The 26,031-nt window shown below is 50.0% G+C and overlaps 4 protein-coding genes across 8 annotated transcripts; 2 read left to right on the top strand and 2 right to left on the bottom strand.

Annotated features, from left to right (window-relative positions):
- Positions 1–834: 834 nt before the first annotated feature.
- On the top strand, positions 835–9,666 carry SLC37A4 (solute carrier family 37 member 4). 3 transcript variants are annotated; one of them, XM_043579552.1, is made up of 10 exons: positions 835–931; positions 2,139–2,481; positions 3,344–3,576; positions 3,889–4,132; positions 4,646–4,804; positions 5,048–5,133; positions 5,658–5,771; positions 5,989–6,054; positions 6,392–6,530; positions 9,554–9,666. In XM_043579552.1, exons 2-10 carry the CDS (start codon positions 2,334–2,336, stop codon positions 9,637–9,639), a joined length of 1,275 nt encoding a protein of 424 aa, XP_043435487.1. In that variant the 5' UTR covers positions 835–931; positions 2,139–2,333; the 3' UTR covers positions 9,640–9,666. The 3 variants fall into 3 exon arrangements, with proteins under 3 accessions (XP_043435487.1, XP_043435485.1, XP_043435486.1); XM_043579550.1 differs by lacking the exon at positions 9,554–9,666 and adding an exon at positions 6,653–7,385 and having other exon boundaries at positions 837–931; XM_043579551.1 differs by lacking the exons at positions 5,989–6,054; positions 9,554–9,666 and adding an exon at positions 6,653–7,385 and having other exon boundaries at positions 838–931.
- Positions 8,242–11,286, bottom strand: TRAPPC4 (trafficking protein particle complex subunit 4). The gene is made up of 5 exons (XM_043579556.1): positions 11,054–11,286; positions 10,716–10,890; positions 9,610–9,713; positions 8,868–8,994; positions 8,242–8,586 (listed from the first exon to the last, which is right to left on the bottom strand). Exons 1-5 carry the CDS (start codon positions 11,226–11,228, stop codon positions 8,508–8,510), a joined length of 660 nt encoding a protein of 219 aa, XP_043435491.1. The 5' UTR covers positions 11,229–11,286; the 3' UTR covers positions 8,242–8,507.
- A 143-nt stretch (positions 11,287–11,429) lies between these two features.
- RPS25 (ribosomal protein S25) lies at positions 11,430–14,074 on the top strand. The gene is made up of 5 exons (XM_043579558.1): positions 11,430–11,715; positions 11,949–12,044; positions 12,856–13,039; positions 13,854–13,952; positions 14,045–14,074. Exons 1-4 carry the CDS (start codon positions 11,713–11,715, stop codon positions 13,946–13,948), a joined length of 378 nt encoding a protein of 125 aa, XP_043435493.1. The 5' UTR covers positions 11,430–11,712; the 3' UTR covers positions 13,949–13,952; positions 14,045–14,074.
- Positions 14,061–20,921, bottom strand: CENATAC (centrosomal AT-AC splicing factor). 3 transcript variants are annotated; one of them, XM_043579553.1, is made up of 12 exons: positions 20,731–20,920; positions 20,462–20,625; positions 19,954–20,052; positions 17,697–17,828; positions 17,504–17,570; positions 17,366–17,428; positions 16,961–17,025; positions 16,706–16,811; positions 15,726–15,756; positions 14,570–14,659; positions 14,363–14,495; positions 14,061–14,276 (listed from the first exon to the last, which is right to left on the bottom strand). In XM_043579553.1, exons 1-12 carry the CDS (start codon positions 20,848–20,850, stop codon positions 14,204–14,206), a joined length of 1,143 nt encoding a protein of 380 aa, XP_043435488.1. In that variant the 5' UTR covers positions 20,851–20,920; the 3' UTR covers positions 14,061–14,203. The 3 variants fall into 3 exon arrangements, with proteins under 3 accessions (XP_043435488.1, XP_043435489.1, XP_043435490.1); XM_043579554.1 differs by lacking the exon at positions 17,697–17,828 and having other exon boundaries at positions 20,731–20,921; XM_043579555.1 differs by lacking the exons at positions 14,061–14,276; positions 14,363–14,495; positions 15,726–15,756.
- Between the last annotated feature and the right edge of the window lie 5,110 nt (positions 20,922–26,031).

Raw genomic sequence — 26,031 nt, 5'->3', positions numbered from 1 at the left:
TCACTTGTGCTCTCTCTGTCTCTCAAAAAATGAATACACGTTAACACAATAAAAATAAAATAAGAGCTTTCATGAGGCATTCTGGAGTGGCACTGGTGGTGGCTGATGGCAGGCTTCTCCTCCCTTCCCTGATCACCTTCCTAATCTAAAAGATCTTTGCTGTCAACTTTGGAACACTTAGAATTCTTTCAGCAATTCTCCAGTAGTCTGTGAAAGCGATTACCTAAATTTTCTAAATTCTAATCTAAATCTTCTGTTGAGGGGCTCCTGGCTGGCTCAGCTGGTGGAGTATGTGACTCTTGATCTTGGAGTTGTGAGTTCGGGCCCCACTTAGAGAATATTTAGAAAAATAAAATCTTTAAAAAATAATAATAAATCTTCTATTGAGTCCTCACATGAACCTATGAGGTTGGTAAGAAACTGGGGTTCATAGAAATTATTACCCAAGGTCACATTGTTAAAATGTAGTGGGTCCAGGATTAGAATTTAAGGTTTATTCCTGGCCAGGCACTTTAAACACCCCGTGTATTTTGTCTTAACTTTGTCCCCAACAGTCTGATTACAAATCAAATGTTCATACTGTATTTATTGAAGACGGCTTTAATTTCTTACAGAAAAGACTGTGCTCTCTACAAGGCCTTTTCCAGACTGTTAACGCGGAACAGTGATTGGTAGTGGGAGGCGCTCACTAAAAACTGGTATGTTGAATGCCATCGGTTAAAGAAGGGACCTACGAGTCCAGCCCCTAAGGGGCGCTGTTCTCACCCAAGGACCAGTACTACGGGCAGCTTTGGACTACACCCTTGGAGGTGGACTTGGCTCTCAGCCAGCTAGGCGCAGGCGGAGGCCCCGCCCCCTAGCGAGCGCATGCGCATGCGCATGCGGTCCCGCCTCCGGGCTCTGTCCTATTCCGGCTCCCGCCAGCGTGCAGGTAGCGGGACAAATGCTGGGGAGGGGTGCCGCCTGAAGGCGGGGCTGGAGGGGGAGTCTCGGGTCTTGGGGCTCCTTTGTTAGAGCCCCAGTAAAGGTTGCCGTAACTTCCGATCCAAAGCGGAGGTGTTCCTGCAGCTGCCCCTTCTGGGATGAGGGGCAGTTCCTGAGTCTGGGGGCCTCTGAGGCGCTGCTCCGGACCAGCATGCACCTGCTTCTTTTTGTCGCACCAGTCCGGTGTCTCCATACCTCTCCGGCTGCCGGGTCTGTGGCCTCGCAGCCCGAGTCAGGTGTCCTGGGTAGCTTGAGGACACGGGGCTGGGCAGGTGCCGAGAGCCTGCGCCTGGCCCCGTCCTGCTGGGCTGAGCCACTAGGCGCCTGGAGCGAGGAGCCTCCGGGAGACTATGAGCGGTCGCCTGCTCAGCTCTCGCCTACGCCTTCTGCTCCAATTGCTTTCCTAATCGAGCGGAAAAGCCGGGGGCGTGTTGCCGGGGCCCCAGAAGGCTAGCGGGCTCGGCAGTGCAGCCTGAAGTCCGCGGGTGGACCTTCCCGCCCACGGGTCGTGCTGTCACTCGCCCTGCAGCCCCCAGCCAGCCAGAGGGCACCCCACACTGGCGTCATAGGGTAAAGGGACCAGAGGCAGCTGAGTGACCATGACCGCAGGCTTTACAGGGGCTTTCAGTGCAACAGGGGCTTGCTCTGGGAAGTTAGTTCCCCTCGCTTACAATTCTGCAACTATCCATAAACAGCTACATCCCGATGTGTGCTAGGCATTGGGAGTTACAGGGCTTGAGTCAGCAGCCCTAAGAAGGCTTGGAAGTGGGGGTATGTGTCTGAGTGTGTGTGTGTGTGTGTGTGTGTGTGTGTGTGTGTGTGTGTGTGTAGAAACTGAGCACCTAGTGCAGTGTCTGGCAACCAGTAAACCTTGGCTGAATGAATGAGAAGGTAGGTGGCTGAGGGAGCAGGGCTAGAGAGGGCAGCTCTGTTTTATCCCACCCCTGCCTCCCCTGGGCTCAGGCAGACAAAAGTAATTAGGTTGAGCCTTTAATCACAGCTGGTTTCACAGGCAGGCGGACAAGGAAGAGCGGAGAAAGGCAGAAATTCTAGGGACACAGCGTGCTGGCTTATGGGCAGTGCCTCCCTCTGGGACCCCCTCCAGCCCCCACAGATTCTCCGACAGTAATCTCCTGTTTTCTTGTCTCCCTCAGGACACTGGGTTCCCTACGAGCTGCCCCAGGCTTAATGATTGTCCAGAAGGTGGCTATAAAGGGAGCCTGGGAGGCTGGGTGGAGGAGGGAACAGAGAAAGCCTGACTCAGCAGATCTGGTCACTGAGAGAGCCCCAGGCAGGAGCTGTGGTCGGAGGCTTCGCGTCTTGGCCACTGGGGCCTGCTCCCTTCCACCATGGCCGCCCAAGGCTACGGCTATTACCGCGCCGTGATCTTCTCAGCCATGTTTGGAGGCTACAGCCTGTACTACTTCAACCGCAAGACCTTCTCCTTCGTCATGCCGTCGTTGGTGGAGGAGATCCCTCTGGACAAGGACGACTTGGGTGAGCCACGGAAGGGCAGGGTGGTGGGCCCTGGGACCCAGGACCCGTAGGACAAGTTGGTGTTGGTGGCAGTGTCGTGCATAAAGGCACGTAGCGTGCGTGGAGCGTCTGCGCAGTGGAGGGTAGGGAGAGTCGGCACACGCCGACCGGACTCTGAAAACCATACGCCTGGCTGTGGGCTAAGCACCAGGAGTGTAGTCGATACGCGTCTGAGGAGGGCTGCCTATGTGATGTGTCTTTGTGTGCCTGTGACCCACACGCGCCCCCAGAGGTCTGGCTTATTCCGACTATGTTTAGGGGGCTTCTGGGCATGGTTTCCACACCTCGTGGGTGCGTGCTAAGACCACAGGGTGCATGCTGGCCACTGACGTCGTAAGCAATGGGAACTGGAGACGTGGCACAGAAACTTCACGTGGCCCCGCACGCTACATTTCAGGGGGAATAACGTCCTTGATTCCAATTCTAAGCTCCTTGCCCCATGCCCAGAGGTGGGGGTGACGGAACTGCTAGAAGCCCTGGGTCGGCATCCGGGGTGAGGAGGAAATGTAACCAGGCATGGGTAAATCCCAGGGTGGGGCTGCCCTGTTCTCCCCTTCTTGCCCCCTGACAGCTGCAGCTGGAACTCTCCAGGTTGAAAAGTCAAGGGTCAGCCTGGGGCTAGCGCCGGCGGTGAGGAGGGGTAGCGGCGCCCCCTGAAAGGGTGCTGGGATTCCAACACAGGCTGCTTCTGGTCCCCTTGGAAGGAACCTATCTCACCCTGCCAGGCACCTCTACACACGTGACCCCATGCCTTCCTCCATCCCTCCTGTGCCCTTGCCCCTAACCCCCTAGGTGTGCTGCTTCCTGCTCCCCTCCCCTGCAGGGCTCATCACCAGCAGCCAGTCGGCAGCCTACGCCATCAGCAAGTTTGTGAGCGGGGTGCTGTCTGACCAGATGAGTGCCCGCTGGCTCTTCTCTTCTGGGCTGCTTCTGGTCGGCCTGGTCAACGTAGTCTTTTCCTGGAGCTCCATGGTACCTGTCTTTGCTGCTCTTTGGTTCCTCAATGGCCTGGCACAGGGGCTGGGCTGGCCTCCCTGTGGGAAGATCCTGCGGAAGGTGAGTGTCTGCTCCCAAGAAGCCAGTTGAGACTGGCCGAGGGGATACCTACAGGGCATGTGGGAGTACCAGCACTCCCATCCCCGAGCGGGTTCCTCGGGAGTTCCAGTCCAACTCCTGTTGCTCGTCGAGATATTTTAGGAGCTAAACATGGTGGGATCAGGTGGCAGATGAGGGAATTGGCCCTGCCAAGTAGAGGCGCCCTCTTCCTCGTCCCTGTAATGTGAGCTTCTAGGTCTGCCCCTGCCCCACTTGACCCTCACCTTCAACGTGTTTAACGTGGGCACCTACTCTGAACCCTCTGCCCCACAGTGGTTTGAGCCATCTCAGTTTGGCACCTGGTGGGCCATTCTGTCAACCAGCATGAACCTGGCTGGAGGGCTGGGCCCTATCCTGGCAACCATCCTCGCCCAGAGCTATAGCTGGCGAAGCACGCTGGCCCTGTCCGGGGCGCTCTGTGTAGTTGTCTCCTTCCTCTGTCTCCTGCTCATCCACAATGAACCCGCTGACGTTGGGCTCCGGAACCTGGACCCCGCCCCCTCCAAGGACAAGAAGGGTGAGCACGCACCCAAGCCGAATCACTGGGGCACCTTCATCCACCATTCATTTGGCAGACTTTCATTGAGGTCTGGCTGTATGCCTGGCCCTGTGCTAGCCGATGGAGGCAGGGGGAGGGATGGTGGTGGCAAGTTGGTGGGGAGTAAATAAAACTCCGTTCCAAGAGACACTTAAGTACCAGACAAGCGGCAGAGCCAACAAATGCTGTGTGACTCATGTTATATCCCGGTCCTTCCTCACAGCAGAGCCAGACTTCCCTGTCCTGTCCTGGACAGCATCCTAAGCTTAAGTGGCTTGGGTGCCTTCCTCCATGTGCCCTGGTCCCTGTTTCATTTGCTGAGGCCTATAGTGGAGGGGACAGGGTAGAACAGTGGGTGAAGGGGTGCCTTCCTGCTGGTCCCTGGCTGTGTGGATGGACTCTGGCCCTGTGGCTGGTTAATGAGTGGTGGGGGCTCAGTCGGGGCAGAGCAGCAAGAGTGGAGCCTCAGGCCTGGCCTCCTCCTGCCCCCAGGCTCCTCGAAGGAGGAGAGTACTCTACAGGAGCTGCTGCTGTCCCCCTACCTGTGGGTACTCTCCACGGGCTACCTCGTGGTATTTGGAGTAAAGACCTGCTGTACTGACTGGGGCCAGTTCTTCCTCATCCAGGAGAAAGGACAATCCGTCCTCGTGGGTAAGATGAGTTTGGAACAGGGGTGGGCCTAGGGAGCAGGAGTCAATGAAGGGGATGGGAAGTTCAGGCCCAGCTTCTCTTTATCCCTTCCTTCTTTCCCTGAGGCCAGGCACTACTCAGACAGCTGTGGTCGGTCACCCTTGGGGACCCTGTACCTCTCTGGGTTTAAGCCAGTCTGGGACAACCCCAGTGTGTAACACCCACCCTTCCTTTCCCTCTTCCCACCACAACTCCCTACTCCAGGTAGCTCCTACATGAGTGCCCTGGAGGTTGGGGGCCTTGTAGGCAGCATCGCAGCTGGCTACCTGTCAGACCGGGCCATGGCAAAGGTGAGTGGGCAGACGGGACAGGAAGGAGGAGGGTCCCTTTAAATCTTCCCAGCGTGACTGGGACAGGCACCAGAGAGGCGGGAGCCCTGGGGCACGGGCAGGCTGGCATAAGCCAGTTTAGGTTGGGGGAGGTTGGAATGATTCCAGGCTGCCGCTATTCGCTGGGGGTGTGAAGGTTAAGACTCTTGGGGAAAAGGCTTTAAATGATGTCAAGGAGAGCTGGAATGTCTCTCAGCCTGGCAGTGGGCTTCTCCACAGCCCCAGGAAAACTGGGATTGAGGAGGAAGCAGGTGCAGCTTGCCAGCACATGTCCCGACCCTGCCCCGTGGTGGAGGAAGGGATGTTGTGGAGTTTGGCCTCTGAACACAACGAGCAGGTCCCGGGGCCTCCCAGAGCTGCCTGGGGCCAAGAGCTGTGGTGGGATTGCCAAAGACCTGTCAGCAGAGGCCCTGCTGTATCAGAGTCCAGGGGTGGAGGTTCTCTGCTGCTTTTAGGCCCTGACATTGCTGGGACTGTATCCACAGGCAGGCCTATCCATCTACGGGAACCCTCGCCATGGCCTGTTGCTGCTCATGATGGCTGGCATGACCGTGTCCATGTACCTCTTCCGGGTCACTGTGACCAGTGACTCCCCCAAGGTAAATAAGGAGGGCCTGGCCCACAGCAGGCACAAGGATGAGAAAGCAAGGGCCGCCGACTCTCAGGCTTCCTCTCCCTGGCTCCACCCTGGCCCAGGCCTTTCTTTGCCTCTCAGATCTCCCTTTCCAGGTCTGTCTTACCTCGTGTCCTCTTTGTACTTTGGTGCCCCTCCTGGACTCGGGACTTGGTTTCCTTTTCTTTCCTGTGCTCCTCTAGGATGTTGCTTTCTGGACTCCAGCTCTTCACCCTCTCGCTGAGCTCACAGGCTTTACGGAGCATGAGGTGCCTTATCTCTGGTTTTCCTCCTGGTTTGTCTTACCCTTGTCCTACTGTCTTCCTTGCCTCTAGCCAATCCAGCTAGCATGAGTTCTGAGAAGAGATAGCATCTAACTTGGAGGGATGGCTTCTGTACCTCCTTCACCTACCCACACAGGCCCTCGGGTTGGCTCGGTGTGGCACTCACTCCTCTAGCTCTGCCCTGTCCATTATATCAGAAAGTGGGGTGAGGGAGGTCATTTCCTGTGTCCCTACTACAGTTATTTGTTCTGTCCTCTGGCAGAGGTAGATAGGTAGGTAGGCTCTCTCAAACTCTGAATGCCACTCTGTGCTGCCCTTGCAGCTCTGGATCCTGGTGTTGGGAGCTCTGTTCGGTTTCTCCTCCTACGGTCCCATTGCCTTGTTCGGAGTTATAGCCAATGAGAGTGCTCCTCCCAACTTGTGCGGCACCTCCCATGCCATTGTGGGACTCATGGCCAACGGTAAGCGGAGTCTCCACCTCACCCCTACTTGTGCCTCGCACTTAAGCCAGCTATAGTCTGGGGCAGGCCCCGCCGGCCCTAGCCTCACAAATGACCCAGACTCTTCCCCTCCTCCTTGGCAGTGGGCGGCTTTCTGGCTGGGCTGCCCTTCAGCACCATTGCCAAGCACTATAGCTGGAGCACAGCCTTCTGGGTGGCCGAAGTGATCTGTGCCGTCAGCACAGTCGCCTTCTTTCTGCTACGAAACATCCGCACCAAGATGGGCCGAGTGCCCAAGAAGGCTGAGTGAAGACAGTACAGGCACCTGTGCATCCTCTCCCACCTGTGGACCTTCCCCTGCACAGGGCTGGGGAGGTGCGGGGGCGGGGAGAAAGAAAGTGGGGCTGCTCCGGCTACCGATGAACCTTGGATCGCCTTTTTTGCTCCTTTTCCCTCGCCCAGGTGGCGCTGGAAGTTATCAGTGGCTAATGAGGTCCCAGCTCCCCATCCTGTGCTCTATTTAAAAGACAACTTTTGTTCTTGGACTTCATTAGCTCCAATTTCCTGCCTTCAAACAGGAAACCCCTACAGTGAGGGAGTCTCCAATACCCTCTTCCTCTCCTGGACCCTGCCCCACCCCCACCCCACCCCACCCCATCCCCAAAAGAGGTGAGGCTCCTCCTGTAGCTGCAGGGCACCAATGGGCCATGATTTCTGCCCTAAGGCCTCTTAGCACACGGTGACTGTTCTTGCCAATACCTCAAGATTCCAGGCAGAGAGGAGGCCATCACTCTCACCAATACCCTGGGAACACCAGGGCCTGGGTGGGAGGGAGGAAGACTTGATAAAGAGATTAAAACTAGATTTGATACTAAACACAGTGAGCCATTCTTTCAAAAGGGGTATTACAGACCAGAGACAGTTTTCCTTGGAAAATATTCTCTTGCTACTGCTCTTTCACCCCAAACAGGACAGACTTCATTTCCTTGGAATGGGAGATCTGACGTATACTCCTTTTAGCTTATGTCTCCTTTGCCTTCAACTTTACACTGTATAATTCAATGATCATTTTAGAGATGAAGCTACTGGGTTTCAGACAAATTAAATACTTTGATGGAGGGAATCAGTAAACAGTGGCTTATAATTTTTTTTTTAATGTTTATTTATTTTTGAGAGAAGGAGATAGAGGGTGAGTAGGAGAGGGCCAGAAAGAGGGGGAAACAAGAATCGGAAGCAGGCTCCAGGCTGTCAGCACAGAGCCCGACACGGGGCTCGAACTCACAAACTGTGAGATCATGACCTGAATTGAAGTCGGCCACTCAACTGACTGAGCCACCTAGGCGCTCCGAACAGTGGCTTATGATAGCATAGTCAGAAAGCCTGGGTTCAAACTCATGCAGTTAGTAATTAGCTTTGAGACTCTGAGGCATAGAGTGTCTGTACCTTGCTAAATCTCTTGTCCATAGGAGAATGTACCCCCTGAGATTAGGGTGAGGTTTAAGTTTGATAAAGCAGTAAAGGCTGGCTATAAACATTTGATAAATATTCCACCATCACCCTAGAAATCAGCAATTCTGGAACTAGACCAAGGTCCTGACTTAAAGCCCCAAGTTCATTCATTTAATGAACACTTATTTTTTTCTGTTGGAACATATCTCATCTCAGAATTCTTTTCTCATTCCTGTCTACCCACCAGATCCTTTCCCCCCAAACCATCAATTAGGATAGCAAACACAGATCAAAGGAATGTTTATTTAGCATTTATGGACCTACTCCCTCCATAAATAAGTCTGTACAGAGTTGGGAAATAGGCCCACGATAGACACGGGAGGGCAGAGAGCAGTATTAAGGCTCAGGGATCAGTATGTGTCATCAGGCTCTGCACCCTCCCATTGTCAAGTGCACTAAGGAAGCTGTGAGGATCTCCTTCGGAGTGGATACAGCAGACTTCCTGCTGCAGGATCTCTCAAAATTTGGGAGATCCATTGCAGGCTCAGCCTATGACCCAGGTCCAAAAGTTCCAGCCTTCTCTGCCACCTCCAGGGCTAACTTCAGGTTCTGGTCAAACAGCTCACACCTAGGCCAGACCCAAGTGGCACAGATGAGGACAAAGTGTAAAGTCTCAGACTCTTCCCCACTTTGGGTGCCGAGGTAGAGCCAGTGGAAACTCTTCCATGAAGAAGGATATGAACCCCATAGGAAAGTCTTTAGTCTCTCAAAATAGCAAGAAAAGACTAGTCACTTTTGTTTTATTTGAAAAATAACTCTTCTTACACTTCTGAAAAATATCTTTGGGGAAGAGCACAAAGAGAAGGGCAAGGACGCTTTGACCAATATCTGGGGAGGGCGACTACCTACCTGATAGGCATTTCCAGGGAGTAGAATGGATTCTTGAGGGCAAAGTCTGAGTAAATCTCATAAATCTTTCGGAGAAGAGAATCTATTCCAGCTTGCCTGGGATCTGCCAGTACCACAAACTTGATCCCTGGAGAAGGGCCAGGAATGGTTACCAAAGAGTGGAGAAAAGCAAATAACATCATCCTGTGTGTGTGTAGCATTTTCATAAGCCCATTTTTACTTTTATCCTATTGCTCCGTAAAGCAGGAAAACCAAGACTGTGGATCTGTAAGACCAGAGCAGTAACATGACTTTATCATATCACCCAACTGATTGAGACCAAGCTTTGATTTCTAGCTCTGTCACTTAATTCCTAGTCATGTGGTCCCTCGGCAGCAAGTGCCAGGCAGGAAACAAATTCAGGAGGTTTTCAATTATCCCCATTAAGGGAGTGAGGCAACGACATGATCCGAAGGTCATTTCCATTTGGCATTCAAGTTTCATTTGGAAACACTTACCAAAACATGTGCAACATTAAGGTTTTATCTGCACACAAGATAACCATGGCCGAGTGTGCTGGGTGGTGTGGGCAAAACTGGCATCGGATTAAATATTGGTTTTGGAGTTGCAAAACAGACGTGTCTGTGCAATTGTCCCAGGAAAAGCTAACCACCACCCCCTTGCTTACCAAAGTTGTCTCTGGTCAGTCCCTTCCCCCAACCAGCCCCCAGTGCATCCCTTTGGCCTATCTGAAGACGCATACCTGTCAGTGTCTGGAAACAGTGCAGTTTGAACGTGTCGGTCTCCAGCATCTCAATGCCTGAGCTGCCCTGTTCTGGAGACAGCTGGGAACCGATTGCGAACAGCCTATTTGCAAAGGAGGTAAGGTTGGGAATGCACCCCATGTTTTAAGGGAGGGGTGCTGATCAAACTTTTCCACTGAAGTAACCCTAGCTGCTGAGGAGTTTACATTACACTCTGAGAGGTCAGAAGAGGCAGTGTGATGGTTTGTGAGTTTGAGCCCCGGGTCAGGTTCTGTGCTGACAGCTCAGCCTGGAGCCTGCTTCAGATTGTGTCTCCCCTCTCTCTGCCCTCCCTCTCTTGCTTGGGAGCTCTCTCTCTCTCAAAAATAAACAAACATTTAAAAAAAAAAAAAAAAAAAAGGAAGAGGCAGCTTCCTCAATTGCCTAGCAGAAGCACCAAAATTTCTTTAAAATTCATTTGAACTTTGCATGTAGTTTACACTCCTACTCTGCTGTAAAGCATTTTACCTTGAAAGCTTTGGGTGAAATTAACACTGGGACTATGCGCCAGGGTTACTTACCCCATGACTATCATTATCCAGCATATGTCATACTATAGTTGAGAGCAGGAAAAGGTCTTAAAGATCATTTAGTTCAGTTACCTTAAAGACTTAGAAACTAAAGCTGAGGGAAGTTGACTTACACAAGATCACACCATTGCCAGTATTATCTAAAGCCTAGTTATACTGGACTCGTTCTTTTTCTTTTCATAACACAAGAACTGATGACCTAAAAGGAGGCAAAGAGGGGCGCCTGGGTGGCTCAGCTGGTTGAGCGTCCGGCTCTTGCTTTCCGCTCAGGTCACAATTTCCTGGCTCCTGGGTTCGAGCTCTGCATCGGCTCCCTGCTGACACTGCAGAGCCTGCCTGGAATTCACCCTTTCCCTCTCTTTCTGCCCCTCCCTTGCTTGCGCGTGCTCTCTCAAAATAAATAAGCTTAAAAAAAAGAAAAGGCAAAGAAAGGTAAGCACTGCTGCTCAGGAGACTTCCCGCAGAACCACACTAATCCAGCTAGCCTAAGGGCCAAGTGAAGGCCAAAAGGCACTAGACAGGGTTGGGGGACTTACGAGTGAAACATGGAGGCCAGCATGAGCTTCTCATTGGAGGTGAGGCGGGGTCGGCCGAACCGAATGGACACCGGGTAATTAGCAGGGTTGCCCAGGTACTCCAGCACCTCTTTCCCATCGGCCGTGTACTTGCCGTTCACGTCCACGCCATTGATGGCCAGCACTGCGTGGCCCACTGTAGAGGTGAAGCTAAGGGTCAACGAAGCCCCAGCGTGGGGACTCCGCTGATGGGACCAGCGACCCGGCCTCACCCCCTCTCCCCCCACCCTACTGCCCAGTAGAGACACCAGCCCACTCCGCAGCACCGGGCCCGCCCATCGGACGCAATCCTAGCCCACCCCGGATGCCGTCGCGCTGGCCGAAGGCAACCAGCACACGCTCGTCGTGCAGCTTGAGCAGCAGATCAAGAGGGTAACTGAAAGTTTTCTCAGCCTCGGCCCGTGGCGCGTAGCTGTCCAACTGGTAGATGAGGCCGCCAGCTTTGTTCACCACGTACACGCTAAAAATCGCCATTGCGGCCGCTGCCCCTCAGAGGCGGGGATTCGGCTTCTTCCAGACGGCCCCGCCCCGGAACCGCAGTCGCGGGACCCGCCCCTCGCCCCCTCCTCCCAGCCTCACAAAGCCGGCGCCTGCGCACTTGTAGCACCACGCTTAGCGGGATCGTGGGGGTAGTTACGGAGGCTGGCAGATTGTTTTCTCTCTTTATTAGTTTCCAGGACCAGGGGATAGCGACGTGTGACTACCTCACAACTAGCGGCAAAGTCCAAAGGCCGCGGACAGTGTTCGGGGTGCGCGGCTGGGGAAGGACAACCACCCTCCCTGCTGCCCGCTGGACGAGGGGGCTGGACCTACGACCTTCCGCCGCTGGCTCCGCCCCTTGCCCCGGAAACGCTTGCTGAGGGTGGAGGTTTCTGGGCCCGTGCGTGAGCGCCGCTTCCTTTTTTGTCCGACATCTTAGCGAGGCTGCGGTGTTGGCTGTTGCTCTCTGAGCTTCGCTATGGTGAGCTCTTCCGAGTGGGAAACTGGTGCGGCTGTGAGAGCCGGGAAGCGCCGGGACGGGGTGGAGGCGGCACCAGACGCAGGGCCCCAGACTTGCCGGGCTGCTTCGGGCGGGCGGGGGGATTGCTTCACCCATGTGCTCAGGTAGTGAGGTTTGGGCGGGGTGGGGGCGCCGTTGCAGAGGGAGCGTGGGGCTGCCGTGTGATCTGGCTGCGTTCTCCCTTTTCCGCACAGCCGCCCAAGGACGACAAGAAGAAGAAAGATGCCGGGAAATCGGCCAAAAAAGACAAAGACCCAGTGAACAAATCTGGGGGCAAGGCCAAAAAGAAGGTAGGCGTGGAGTCCTCCAAGAGTGGGAGACACTGGGGACGCCGGGCCCGTGTAGCTGTAGTAATAAATGACGTGTATAGCAAATGGTTTTTAAGGTTGTGGCGTCTAGAGTCCGAGGACTAGAATTGTGCTCTCAAACCGTTTTGTGTTTGGAAGAATGGGGTGGTACACACTAAGTGTGAATGGTCTGATGGTCTGATGGTCTGATGGTAGTCTGATGGTCACGTGGTGTTCTTCTAATTGGTTTAGTGGGGCTTAGCCTACACCCGAAACTCTTGCAGATGTGTTCGGGGGTGGTTGTTTTTTTTCTTTTTAATCTAACTTATCTTGGATAACGTAAATGGCAATGGGGTCTTTTTTTTGTATCTTGGTTTCAGATTACTTGAATCTTCGTTTGCAGAGTTGCTGTAAATTATTTATTTATTTATTTATTTATTTATTTTTTTTAACGTTTATTTATTTTTGAGACAGAGAGAGACAGAGCATGAACGGGGGAGGGGCAGAGAGAGAGGGAGACACAGAATCGGAAACAGGCTCCAGGCTCTGAGCCATCAGCCCAGAGCCCGATGCGGGGCTCGAACTCACGACCGCGAGATCGTGACCTGGCTGAAGTCGGACGCTTAACCGACTGCGCCACCCAGGCGCCCCTGTAAATTCTAAATTTCGTAGATTTCTGCAGGGCAAGAACAGACAACTTTGCAGTATATTCCTATGGCCATGGAAAAAAAGTTGTGGTGACACAGATGGTTTGGTGAGGGAAAGAGTAATTTCTGCCAGGGAACGCTGACTGTCCTTTTTCTTTTGGGAGCAGAAGTGGTCCAAAGGCAAAGTTCGGGACAAGCTCAATAACCTGGTCTTGTTTGATAAAGCAACATACGACAAACTCTGTAAGGAAGTTCCCAATTATAAGCTTATAACTCCAGCTGTCGTTTCTGAGAGACTGAAGATTCGAGGTTCCCTGGCCAGGGCAGCCCTTCAGGAGCTCCTTAGTAAAGGTGAGAGGGATAAATCGTACTGGTGTGCTTTTGCAGGTAAAACTGGCCTGACCATGTTAGCCATCTTAAATGTGTTTTTTACTGGAATTTATTAAAACGGGCACAGGCTAACCAGTGATTGTAATATTCTAACATGCTATCTCTAGGGTAGACCTCAAAGCGGGGTTCTTGGCCAGTTTTGTGTCATGTACCTCTTTGTCATTTTGGTGAAGCACAGGGATTTCTTGTGTTCTCAAGTGAGTAAATCCACTTTAAGAGTTACAGAATAGGGGCATCAGTTGGTTAAGCATCCAACTCCTAATTTCGGGTCAGGTTGTGATCTCCTAGTTCATGGGAGGCTTTGGGCTTAAGCTAACAGTGCAGAGCCTGCTCGAGATTCTCTCCCTCTCCTTTCTCTGTTCACACTCTCTTGGTCTCTGAAAATACAGAGTTACAGAAGTAACCCAAATGTAGTGAAATACAGTTACTAAAATATTAAAAGCTTTGATAGTAAATCATTTTTTCTGTGTTTTAAAAATCGAGTGGTGGGTCTACTCATAATCTCACTTTAATAGGAGTATATTTTAAGCCCCTGGAGTGTCTAGTATGGAAATAGTGTGACTTTTAAGTTTTATTAAAGTGCAATAAGGGTAACCATCCCAAGAGCAGATAGTGGGTCCCTCATTTAGAAAGGATAAATCAGATTATCACCAAGAAACATAGGCATGCTTGCCTTTGTTATTAAACTCTCATGTTCAAATTCAGTATTTCTCATGTCTGTGAAGTATTTATTTCATAGGATTATGTGAAAACCTTATCCTTATTTTCTCCCCAGGACTTATTAAACTCGTCTCAAAGCACAGAGCTCAAGTAATTTACACCAGAAACACCAAGGGTGGAGATGCCCCAGCTGCTGGTGAAGATGCATGAACAGGTAGGCAAGAACCTACGGGCTCATGGTGTAGAAAGTATACATCCCCCTGCTACGTAAGGCTTTGTAATTGTGATTTTTTTTTTCTTTTGCAGATTCCACCACCAACTGTACATTTTGGAAAATAAAACTTTATTAAATCAAATCAGTGGGTATGTGTCTTTTCCTAAGAAAAGCAGTTACAAAGGATAAGAGAGAAGAGCAGGTATGGGTTTGTTGGCTTGGCTTTGTGCCTCATGGTGGTTGGAAAAGTATCAGGAAACATTTGGCTTTTTTTCTTTATGTGACTGTTTGCTCCTTGCCGCAGCTTCCGTTTTAAATTGATGTCTGAAAGAAAGTGAAGGGTTAACAGGATGAAGGCTGAGATCTCTCCAAAGGGGTAGTGGGTTGGGGTCCTGGCACTGGGCCCATACCTAGATTGCCAGCGGCGTCCATTATTCCAGACGCGGCCGAAAGAGGGCAACCAGCCTACACTGGTGCTGGTGTTGTGATCAAAGTTGGCCCCAACTCTGTCTGGGGGGAGTTTCTTCAATTTCTGTTTTTCTTCTACAAAGAAGTAAACAGTTTTATTTGAGTAGGGAAACTTAACCCATTCCCACTCTGGAATTTTTTTTACTTACTTTCTTTAAGAAATTCTTCATAGGAGGGCCCTATTTGTTGGTTTCCAGAGCTGTATTCCTCATCTTGGACCATCCAGGGAGGTGTAGCTCCTGGAAAAGACCCATTCAGCAGAATTTAAGGCACTCCAAGTTTTAGGCTACTGTGAAACTGTCCTAGGTAAAAGCTCTTAACTGATTGATAACTAGAAATGTTCAAAAACAAGACTCAGGACCTTGGGAAGTTGAGGGCCCGGGATGAATTTAAAGCAACACACCTTACATGTGATATGATGTGCTGATACTTAATACCTTTGTTGAGGCATAATTGACATACAGCTGCACACATTGAAAGTGTACAATCTGAAAAGAAAAACCTTTAGAAATATTTCCTGTACCTTCCCATATCCCTGTTCACAGCCCCAGGGAACCATGGGTTTGCTTCTGTTACTCTAGTTTGCATTTTCTAGGACGTACCTGGTTTTGGTCTGGCTTCTAACAGTTTTGAGATTTATCTATGCTGCACTTAACAATAGTTCCTTCCTTGTTGGGCACTACTCTGTCGTTGCTTTGTTGAGGGGCTGCTTTGTTGAGGGGCGTATGGGTCGTTTTCAGCTTGGAGGTACTGCAGATAAAGCTGTGATCATGTGTTGCAAGCCTGTGTGCAGGTAAGCTTTCTTTTATCTTGTAATGTCTGTATCCTATAACAGTGGGTATGTGTTTAACTTTTTAAACTCCTGAGCCATTTTCCAATTGGTTCTGCTATTTTACATTCCTGATAGCAGTATATGAGCGTTAACACAGTGCATCTTTAATTTTAGCCACTCTGATGAGCATCTGTTTACAGGACTTCTGAGTTTTGAGAGTTCTTCATGTATTCAAGATACAACTCTATCTTGTTATCCACAAGATAGTACTCCATACTGTACTTTAAAATTTTTTCTAAATTTACTTTGAGATAATGCGAGTAAGGGAAGGGCAGAAAGGGGGAGAGAAAGAAACCCAAGTAGGTTTTGCACTGTCAGTGCAGAGCCCAACATGGGGCTCAAACTCACAAAATGAGATCATGACCTGAGCTTAACTGACTGAGCCACCCAGGGGCCCCTGGTAGTACTTAATCAGTTTTATTCTTTAAAATAATTGTTTCTTACCATCTGAGAAACACTGCCTTAGGCCTTACCTGAGTGGATATTACCAATTCCTGGCGTGTCCTGTAGTTAGAAATGGAGGGGAAAAATCCCAGATGAGAAGCCAGGACAGTGTGGATACTCCTAGCTAGAGAAATGACAAACCACAGGAGGGGGGGAGGGGTAGTGGAAGCACTACAAGTGCTAGTTCTGTGCCCTGGTTTGATGTTAAATCCTAAGAGCACAGATAACTAACTGAGAAACAGTCTGGTCCTCAAGAGACTTCTGGGTCTCTGTAACGAAGATGACCAAAAATAGAATGCCTGCTAGATGCCGGTAAGCAAAACCCTTTACTCACAGGGCATATGTATCATAGAGGAAGAGAATTAAGCATAAATCACACATTATATTTGCAGCTTTTTACATGGTACTGAGTACATTTATAACAGGCAACCTGTTCAGATAATCATTCCATGAAAAGGTGACATTTGAACTAGGCTGAAGGAAGGTAAACATTATTTAAGGCAATGATAACTACATGTGCAAAAACAGGAAGCACAATATGGCTGGCGTATACAACATAAGAATAGGTGAAGCAGTGACTTTCTGTGTCTGGGACAGGAGTGCAGGAGGAATAGAAACTTGCGGGAAAGTATATGTATCTGGAGGCCATCTTCTAGTCAGGTAATAAAACAGACCTTGTTGACAGGAGGTAGGAGATGGAAGAGGAAATAACTCATCCACAGTTAACAGAATAATAGAATGGTAGAGGTTAGCTTCAAGTGCTTATGGGATATTTATAGATATCCTACATTGAGTGGGACTTGGGGGTTCTGCAAAGGATGAGATTTAGGCATTGGGGCAAAGGTGTGATGAGATCACTGGAGGGTGAGGAAATGTGTCTGAGAACATACTATGGAACAACACAGAAAAGGTAGGAAGGGTTAGAATAGGTACAAAACCCAGGAGAGATGGGTGTCCTGGGAACTAAGGGGGCATTGGCCCTTCCTGGCTGGCTTATTATCCATTGTACCTGATGGCCAATGAATGTCAAAGGTTGTCCTGTTTCCATCCAGTCAAGCTCCGGGGCTGGTGGCAGGTCCAAGTAAGAAGGCTGCTGCGAGGAGGAGGCCACTTGACTGAAAAAGACAGACAGGAGCCGGGCTGGCAGATGAGGTCCTTGAGCCATGAGGATGGCACAGATGAACTTTGTTCCCATTTCCCAGCCAGAAAGTTACAGAAGGCTCTAACATGTCAGACTCTCAACAAGAGTCCTTAACAAGTTTACCTGTTGGTCCCTTTCCAGCTTCCAAGCGCTGAAGAGCCTTCTTCTGGGTCTGGCACTGCCTGAGGCTGAGTTTGATTCAGGAAAAATAAATGTGTCTAGGACCCTTTAACAATCTGTCTTGGCCATGCTCCCACCCTTCAGAAGGGAACTAGCATATGGAGGGTACTGTCCTCGCAAACTTCCCCCCGTCCCTCCCTCATTCCCTCCCCCCTTCCCTGCCTTGCCCACATTGCCACTGACAAGGCCTGCCCCCCTGGCAGACAGTTAAGGGAATTCAAGCTGAGCAGATGAAGCATGGAGTCCATGAGTTCTCTTAGAAGAGCTGGTAGGTGAAATGCTGGACCTGGGAGAACCAGGGATCAAATGGATTTGGATACTGCTCTGGCTCCTCCGAGGGAAACCAACCTCTAAGACAGACCGAACCAGCTCCTGCCGGCTGTGCTCCACCTCACGGATCTGAGCTGCCATCTGTGGGAGAGAGGCTGCTTAGCTAGGTACAAGGTCGTAAGGTTGGGTCCTCCAGAGGCCTTTCTTTTAACTCACCTCTTTGATTACTTCATCCTCTTTTTCCTCATAGGAATCCAAACCTTTCACCATGGATTTCTTGAATCTAAAGAAAAAGGGCAAGTCAGCCAAGAACTCCAATCCCTGCCAGTTATGAAAAGACCTTCAGATCACTTTTTCTTTAAATTTTGGTAATTTCAAAATCAAAATAGAACAAAGAACACCAATGTACCTTTCAACCAGATTCACTGTTAACATTTTGCCATACTGGCTCCACTTCTCTTCTATGCAAACATTTCCTTTTTCCAAATCAAAAATGGGCTTTAGAACATCATGAGACTTAACTGAAAACTTCGGCATGCACCTAAGAACAGGAAGAGCCTAAGATACCATGAAACCATTACCATACGTAAGAAAATCAATGATCAGAGCACCTGGGTGATCAGGTAAAGGTCCGACTCTTGACTTCAGCTCAGGTCATGACCTCGTGGTTTTGAGATCGAGCCCTGCACTGGGCTCTGTGCTGAGCATGGAGCCTGCTTGGGATTCTCTCCCTCTCCCCAACCCCCAACGTGCACATGTGTCCTCAAAACATTTTTTTAAAAAAATCAATTATCCTTTTTGATCGATTATCCTTTTGAATTGGTCCATATTTGCAACACCACCAATATACTTGCAGTTGTTTTTATCTTACATACACATGTAAAGGTACCAGAATAATACCAATACTACTGATACCACTATCACAAAAACACTAAGCAAGCCTCAATTTCTTTGCAGTTTTTTAGTCCTTAAAAAATAGCCTTCTTGAGGGTATACGGTCAGAATTTTGTGTTCAAGTTACTTAAATTCTTATTCTTTTGTGATACCAATTTATATACAGCTATGATAACTTGTCACTGTTTGCAATTAATCTTAGGATTTGCTTTCTGGCCTGATTTGAGTACGTAAAACGCTGAAGGAATGGCTCTACCACGGTGCCCTGGCAGCCTTGTGCCTATCCATACGGGCGAAGCCTAGAACTGTAGCATCAGAGTCTTAGCCGAACGCTTGTGTGATGCCCCTGGAATACAAGAGGATGGGAGAGCTGAAAAGCTGCTGTGGGGCCATCTGCCACTCACCTCCCGATCTCCCCCAACACCCCCAGGCTGTCATGAGAGTCTGTCATCACCTCCGGGCTCTGATGGCAGTATGCTGCTTTCTGCCCACTCAGATTAAAGCTGTAGGCCAGACTGGGCTCCCAGCAGCAGGGTGTCTCATGCTCACACTGCTGTTAGCTAGCTCTTTTTGTTTCAGAGTGGTTCTTTCTGGTGGGTGGGGCAAGGACCTGGGAAGTGGGCACTTGAGGTGTATTCTTTTTGCTGTGTACGTAATGAACAGTCTAAAGAGGGCTCGTGGTATCTTTACTGGTCAAATTAGGCTTGGTTTTGCCTTGTGCATGTGACCTTGAAATTTATAAGATTCAAAAGTCAAGACTAATAAAAAGTTCAGGGGCGCCTGGGTGGCTCAGTCGGTTAAGTGTCCGACTTCAGCTCAGGTCATGATCTTCGTGGGTTCGAGCCCCGCATCAGGCTCTGTGCTGACAGCTCAGAGCCTGGAGCCTGTTTCAGATTCTGTGTCTCCCTCTCTCTCTCTGCCCCTCCCCCACTTGCACTCTGTCTCTCTCTGTCCCAAAAATAAATAAACATTAAAAAAAAAAAAGTTCAAAGTGTCCATCCTCGCAATTCTCAATTATAACCTTTTCTGCTCAGCTATCCTTTATTCACCCACCAAAACCATCTGGAGCTGGGTCAGGATGTAAGGAGTGAGTGCTTTTTGGCCTCAGTTTCCCATCTCCTGCCTGTATGAGCCACAGATTTGAAGGCAAGGTAGTAAGTTTTAGGCATTTCTTATCATCCCCTTATTCTCCACACTGAGAAGAACAGACATGAGTTTTTTTTGTAACTTTGGCTCTGGGATCCCCTTGGGCTCTGTACCCCATAATCTCAATATAGTCCCAATAGATGTAGTGTGAGGCTGCCTGTGTCCTCTTCCTGAAGCAGTCAGCACTCCCCCACTCCGTGCTGACCAGCTTCCTGCACTCCAGTTTCTCAGGGTCCTTCAGAGGCCAGTTAAAATAGTCTAAAACTATTGACGCTGGGAGAGTACCAGTTTCTTGCACACTATAAAAAGCCTGTTCTATTTCTAAAGGACTTTATCTTCTCTGTACCACGCATTTAAATGGTTGGTTATAGTCAATTTTTGTTACATACTATTCTCCATTTGCTAACAGCATTGTAAATCCCACCCCCCCAAGTAGACATAAACCTTTCAAGGACTGTCATACTTATGTGTCCAGTATAGTGCCTGTCACCATGAGTGCTATGAAAACGATAGATACTTATGAAGTCCCTAGTGAATTTTCCAATTAGTAGAGGAAGCTCTAGAACCCGACACAGACCCAGAGAAGCCCTATTCTGTTAGTTCGCCTTTCATTACCAATGACTTACCGTGCATAGTCTTGGGAGGAGATCAGAAACTTCTCTTTCATCTGGAACTCTGCCTTGTTCTCCCACCAGAATCTGTTGGTTGCTTTCTTGTGCTCCGGGCTGAGAAGGAAGGAATAATCTCAATGATCTATTACAAAATATTACTCAGCTATGCAGACATCAGATGCCTAGTGCACACTGACATCGGGGTTTCTGCCTCTGGGCAAGGCTGACGATACTGTTATCAGTCTCTTCCAGATGTCCAGTCTCCCTCTTCCAAGAAAAACAGGGGCATCTGATAGACGATGGGAGGTAATGCCGAGCCAGCTACCCAGCTGGCTTTCCCACCACTACCACTGGGGCCATGCAAGCCATAAACCCTTCTACCCCTAAAGAATGCAATGCCTAAAGGTGACTCCATCTACCCTCATCAAACCATCACAGCGTTCTTCCTCTCCCCCACTCCTAAACCCTCGCTCCCACACAGGTAGGCGAGTGGGCTGGATGAGGCTCCCAGGCCGCTTCTCACCTGGCCAGATGCTCCAGCAGCCCCCCGTGCAGCACGGTCAGGTTTCCGTGGCTCAGGTGTTTCCGCACCTCACGGCCGCAGCACAGGCACCAGCAGCACCGGTCGTGCTCCGGCACGTAACGCTCCACCTGAGCGGCGCGGATGGCTTTGCGGGCGGCCTCCACCTGCGGCGGGGAGAGGCCGTGTAGGACCCCAGGGGTCCCCCCGCACCCCACACCCTCGCGCTCTCACCGCAATGCCCGCATCCCCCTTCCGCCTCCCGCCCGCACCTGGGGCAGGAGCCGCTCCAAAGCCTCCTTCAGCTGCCGCTGGTGCTTGCGACTATACACGTGTCCGCGACCACAGAAGAAGGTCTGGCGACACAGAGGACAACGCTGCGCGGGCGCCATGGGCCCAAGACTGCGTACCCGCGACGACCTGCCGATCTCCGGCCATTCGGTGACCCCTGACCCCTCGGGGGCGGGGCGAACCCAGCGGCCCCTGCGGCCCCCAGCGGCCGGCAGGCGCCACTGCAGGCCCTTCTGCGGCTGCGCCAGTCCTTTCCCGGGCTCCCCGTAGACGCGCAGACCCAGCCATCCTCAAGATCCCCAGATGCCGTCTACCTAGAAAAAGTGGCAGCACCACTGTACAGATGCACGGAAAGGACACACGCAACAGGTGACACCGCAGGACCACAAATCGCACGCATGTCGGGGCATCGTCAACGACCCGCATCAGACACTGCAACAAATCATAACTAGTATTATTAGGATGCTCACTAATGTCCAGAGCTTTACATTACCTGCCTAACCTCATCCAAACAATGTGACGCACTATTACCGGCATTTTACAGATGGGAAAACAGGCACGGAGAGAAAGGAACTTTGTGGAAGGTTGCACAGGTGTTAAGCATCAAAGGCAGCACCTTGGGTTTCAGTGTTCATCGGTACCAGCTGGCAGTAAGGAAGACATGCTGGAGGTGGCCTTAATTTAAGACCTAATCACAGCTGTACCCTTGCGGGGTATTCTGAGCAGCTGTTCCTGTAAAGGGGAAGCTATAAAGGGTACAGAATCATGGCTGAGGGTTAACAGACATTTTTATTCTGTAAACATGCTCATCTAGTGGAATTTTCATTCTTTACAAGCTGCTTTTCCCAGAAAGAACAGCCTTCCTGTCTGTCCTGCTCCCCTCAGCCTGAGGGTCTAAGGTGAATTGCTCCCTTACAGGGCTGGAATCCCCAGGCTGTGATCTCCACCTTAGAGCACCCCCCCAAAAAACCTGAGGCCCAGCGCAGACCTTACTTACATAATGTGTAATGTGCCTGGGTGGCTCTGTCCGTTAAGGGTCCACCTTCAGCTCAGGTCATGATTTAGCTGTGAGTTCGAGCCCCACGTGGGGTTCTCTGCCGTCAGCACAAGGCCCGCTTCTGATCCTGCATTCCCCACGCTCTCTGCCCCTCCCCACGCTCTCTGCCCCTCCCCCGCTGGCACGCATGCACATGCGTGCTCTGTCTCCAAAATAAACATTAAAATAAAATAAAAAAATTTTTAGAATGTGCCCAACAGGGGCACCTGGGTGGCTCAGTCATTTAAGTGACTGACTCTTGATTTTGGCTCAGCTCATGATTGCAGAGTTTGTGAGTTCAAGCCCTGTGTCTGGCTCTGCACTGGCAGCATGGAGCCTACTTGAGATTCTCTCTCTCTCTTTCTCTCTCTCTCTCTCTCTCTCTCTCCCCCTCTCCCCCCCCCCTTATGCACCCCTCCCCCACTTGCTCTCTCTCAAAATAAATAAACTTTAAAAAAAGATAAGAAAAAGAATGTGCCACACAAAACTAGCAGAGTCCCAAATTTCCCTTACATTTGTTACCAGCACTGGTGCATTAACCTGGATGGGCCACCATGTCTGCAGGTGGATATTCAGTTAACTATACATAATTCAGGCCCAGAAAGTAGCCAGGCTCCCCTTCAGATCTTGACTTCCTCTTTGAGCTCCCCTTTAGATTCAGGCCTCTGACAGATGTGACTCATTTTGAAGACCCCACAACACTCGATTCCTTGACCTCCCATCATTTCCCTGGGAGGGTCCATCCTGAATCTTGTCTGCCCAAAATTGCTCCTTCTCTGAATTCAAATTCTGCAGTTATATTCCGACCACCGTCTTCCATTCTTGAAGATGAGCACTCTAATCAATTCACTCAGGAAACTATTCAGTATCTACCAGCGACTTTGGTCTAGGTTTTCAAAGTGTGGCCTCCGGGTCAGCAACAGTAGAGTCTGTAAGCCTGTTAGAAATGAAAATTCTTGGGCCCATCACAGATGTACTGAATCAGAAACTCTGGAGTGGGGCCCAGCAAGCTTCAGTTGAATGAGTCCTTCAGGTGATTCTGATGATCAAGCAAGTTTGAAAATTACTGGTCTAGGTCTTAGGTCCTTGGCTTTGCTCTACCCACTGGATCCCAGGACTATTTCTACCATACTTTTATGGCAACCTGTTACTTTACTTGACCTTCCAAAACTTCATTTCATCAAACCCCAAATGCAGATCAACCCAGTCATCTGTTTTCCTCATTTGTTCCAAAGCTACTTAGTCTACATCGCTTCGACTTCTACCTTCTTAGCCCTCTGCAATTTTGCTTTCGAAGCCGTCTCCCTAAAGCTCTCCACTACCGAGTGTTCATTCAGTTGCCCACTGAACTTGACTTGTGTGAAATGGAACTCAACGTCTTCCACTTCAGAACATCCCCTATTATCATGCTTCCACTGAATACAGCCAAGCTAAAGCCTGGAGTTTGGGGGAGGGTTATCTTGACACTTGCTTTTAGTCAGTCCCCATATCCACCCCACCCAAGTTGTCTTCTTGGATTTCTGAGATTTCTTTTTATTTTTTGTTATTATTATTTTTTTTTAATTTTTATTTATTTTTTCAACGTTTACTTTATTTTTGGGACAGAGAGAGACAGAGCATGAACGGGGGAGGGGCAGAGAGAGAGGGAGACACAGAATCGGAAACAGGCTCCAGGCTCTGAGCCATCAGCCCAGAGCCCGACGCGGGGCTCGAACTCACGGACCGCGAGATCGTGACCTGGCTGAAGTCGGACGCTTAACCGACTGCGCCACCCAGGCGCCCCTGTTATTATTTTTTTAATGTTAGAGAGAGAGAGAGAGAGAGAGAGAGAGAGAATGAGTGGAGGAGGGGAAGTAAGAGAGGGAGACACAGAATCTGAAGCAGGTTCCAGGCTGTCAGCACAGAGCCTAAGACAGGGTTTGAACCCACAAACCATGAGATCATGACCTGAGCCGAGGTCGGATGCTTAACTGCCTGAGCCACCCAGGCACGCCTCTGAGATTTCTTGTATTTATTTATTTTGAGAGAAAGAGAGAGAGAGAGAGAGAGAGAGAGAGAGAGAGAGAATAAATCCCAAGCAGGGTCCATGCTAATAGCCCCAATGCTGGGCTCGATCTTATGAACTGTGAGATCATGACCTGAGCCAAAATCAAGAGTCATGTTGCTTAACCGACTGAGCCAGCCAGGTGCCCCTGGATTTCTGAGATGTTTAAAGCGTGTTCTCTATTTTTTTTTTTTTTTTTTTTTTTTTTACTCCTAGAGTATACCTTGTTTCAATTCCCTTGCTCTCTTACTTGGATTCATGTAAAATCTCTCTAGCTGGTTTCCAAGTGTCTGGTCTATTTCAGCTCCATTTATCCTCTAGACTCTGGTTTTAAGAAGGTCTCTAAAATGACTTTCTGGATAGGGGCACCTGGGTGGCTCAGTGAGTTAAGTGTCAGACTCTTGATTTTGGCTCAGGTCGTGATGTCACAGTTCATGGGTTCAAGACCCCATCGGGCTCTGCACGGACAGTGCACCTGCATGTGTCTGTCCTGTCTTTTCCTTGGAACAGGCCACTTTTCCTTCCCACCCCATCGCTGCTCCTCTGTACCTCCCAGCCTCCACCTCTGCCTCAGAGGAGCAGAAGCAGCTACCCGCAGAGCATGGCTGGCTTTGGGTGCTTCTGGACAAGTGCCAGCTATCGTTTTGTAGACCTGGGGAAAGACCCAGGGCTGACTCCTCCTGTGAGAATTCTTCCCTAGCTCTAGACAGAGCTCATTGCTGTTATGTGTGCTTCCAGAGAATATGGAAGCTGCCTGTTAGAGAAGTCACTAGTGGCAAATCATGCATTTTTTTTAATGTTTACTTTTGAGAGAGAGAGAGAGAGAGAGAGAGAGAGAGAGACAGGGTGCGAATGGGGGAGGGGCAGAGAAAGAAGGAGACACAGAATCCAAAACAGGCTCCAGGCTCTGAGCTGTCAGCACAGAGCCTGATGCAGGGCTCGAACTCATGAACCGTGAGGTCATGACCTGAGCCAAAGCTGGCCACTTAACCAACTGAACCACCCAGGCACCTCACAAATAATGCATTCTTACTGCCTAACAGGCCCCAATAGGCCAATAGGCTTTGGGGGGGTGGACATAAACATGATTTATTCCATTGTCCTCACTGGTTAGCAGTGTCACTGTGGGTGAGCACCTCTGGGCAGGGACTCTATTTTATATGTTGCTTGGTTCAGTGGTTCTCTATCGCATCGGCCTTAACACCCGAGGAACAGAGCAGACATTCTGTAGACTGTCTTTACCACCTTGGAATGAATCTTACTAATAAAATAACTGACCTACACATGCGATTTTGAAAAGATCAATATAACACTTTAACTGCAACAGAACAGAAAAATAAAGGGAAATTGTATTTCAATGGATAAACTGTATTTGAAAAGGAGATAGTCGGAAATTTGTACATACTTACAGTGAAGAGCTCAGATTTAAGAGCTGACAGTCATACGACTATTGACAATACTTTGTCTTTATATCGGCTGCCTGGATGTAATAAAGATTTGTTTATACATGCAGAATCCCCGTGAGTGCAGCAGACACAAACACAATCTGATACAGGCATGTGGTATTGGTGACTTAAATACCAGAGCAGCTTTGCTGTCAGTGAAGTGCTTTTCTGAAATGGCAAACAACTCTTGGTCAACTTCCAAACCAAAAAAAGCACAATCATCCTTCATTTTACATAACAGTTGCATTCCTGGAAAGTTCAGTGTATCTGAAAATGGTGCCACAAATACGTTCTGCTTAGGTATAACCCCAGGTCAGGTTCTTGGCTGATCTCATGGCCAATGGCCTGGGGTAGAAGGGTCACTTCTTCAAGGTCAAAGACTGCCTCCTGCACGGAGGATAGCTGAAGCCCTGGGTTCTGAGGGTGGAGCCCTGTTTCTGTGCAGATCTCCTGGGGGGGGAGAGGGGAGAGCAGGAGAGGGAATGAGAAAGGTCATTGCAGCCCTGTGGGAAAGTCAGTATTGCCTTCAAGCACTGTCTGAATGTCTGGGGTATCCCGATGCGGCTTTAAACCTCATTCCTCTCTCACTCACTCGGGGCACCTCCGTACTCCCCTCGGACCCAAGGCTGGCATCTGGCCCTGCCCTGGACACCGCCCCTGCCGCCAGGAAATCCACAGCGCCCAGCTGGGATCCGAAGTCTCTAAGGACTCCTAATCCAACCAGTGCTGTGGCCTCTGCTGAGCCATGGTGGAGACA

This window comes from Prionailurus bengalensis, chromosome D1 (assembly GCF_016509475.1).
Source record: "Prionailurus bengalensis isolate Pbe53 chromosome D1, Fcat_Pben_1.1_paternal_pri, whole genome shotgun sequence".
Lineage (NCBI taxonomy): Eukaryota > Metazoa > Chordata > Mammalia > Carnivora > Felidae > Prionailurus > Prionailurus bengalensis.
Note: the sequence above shows the minus strand (reverse complement) of the source record. Positions and strands in the feature narration are given on the sequence as shown.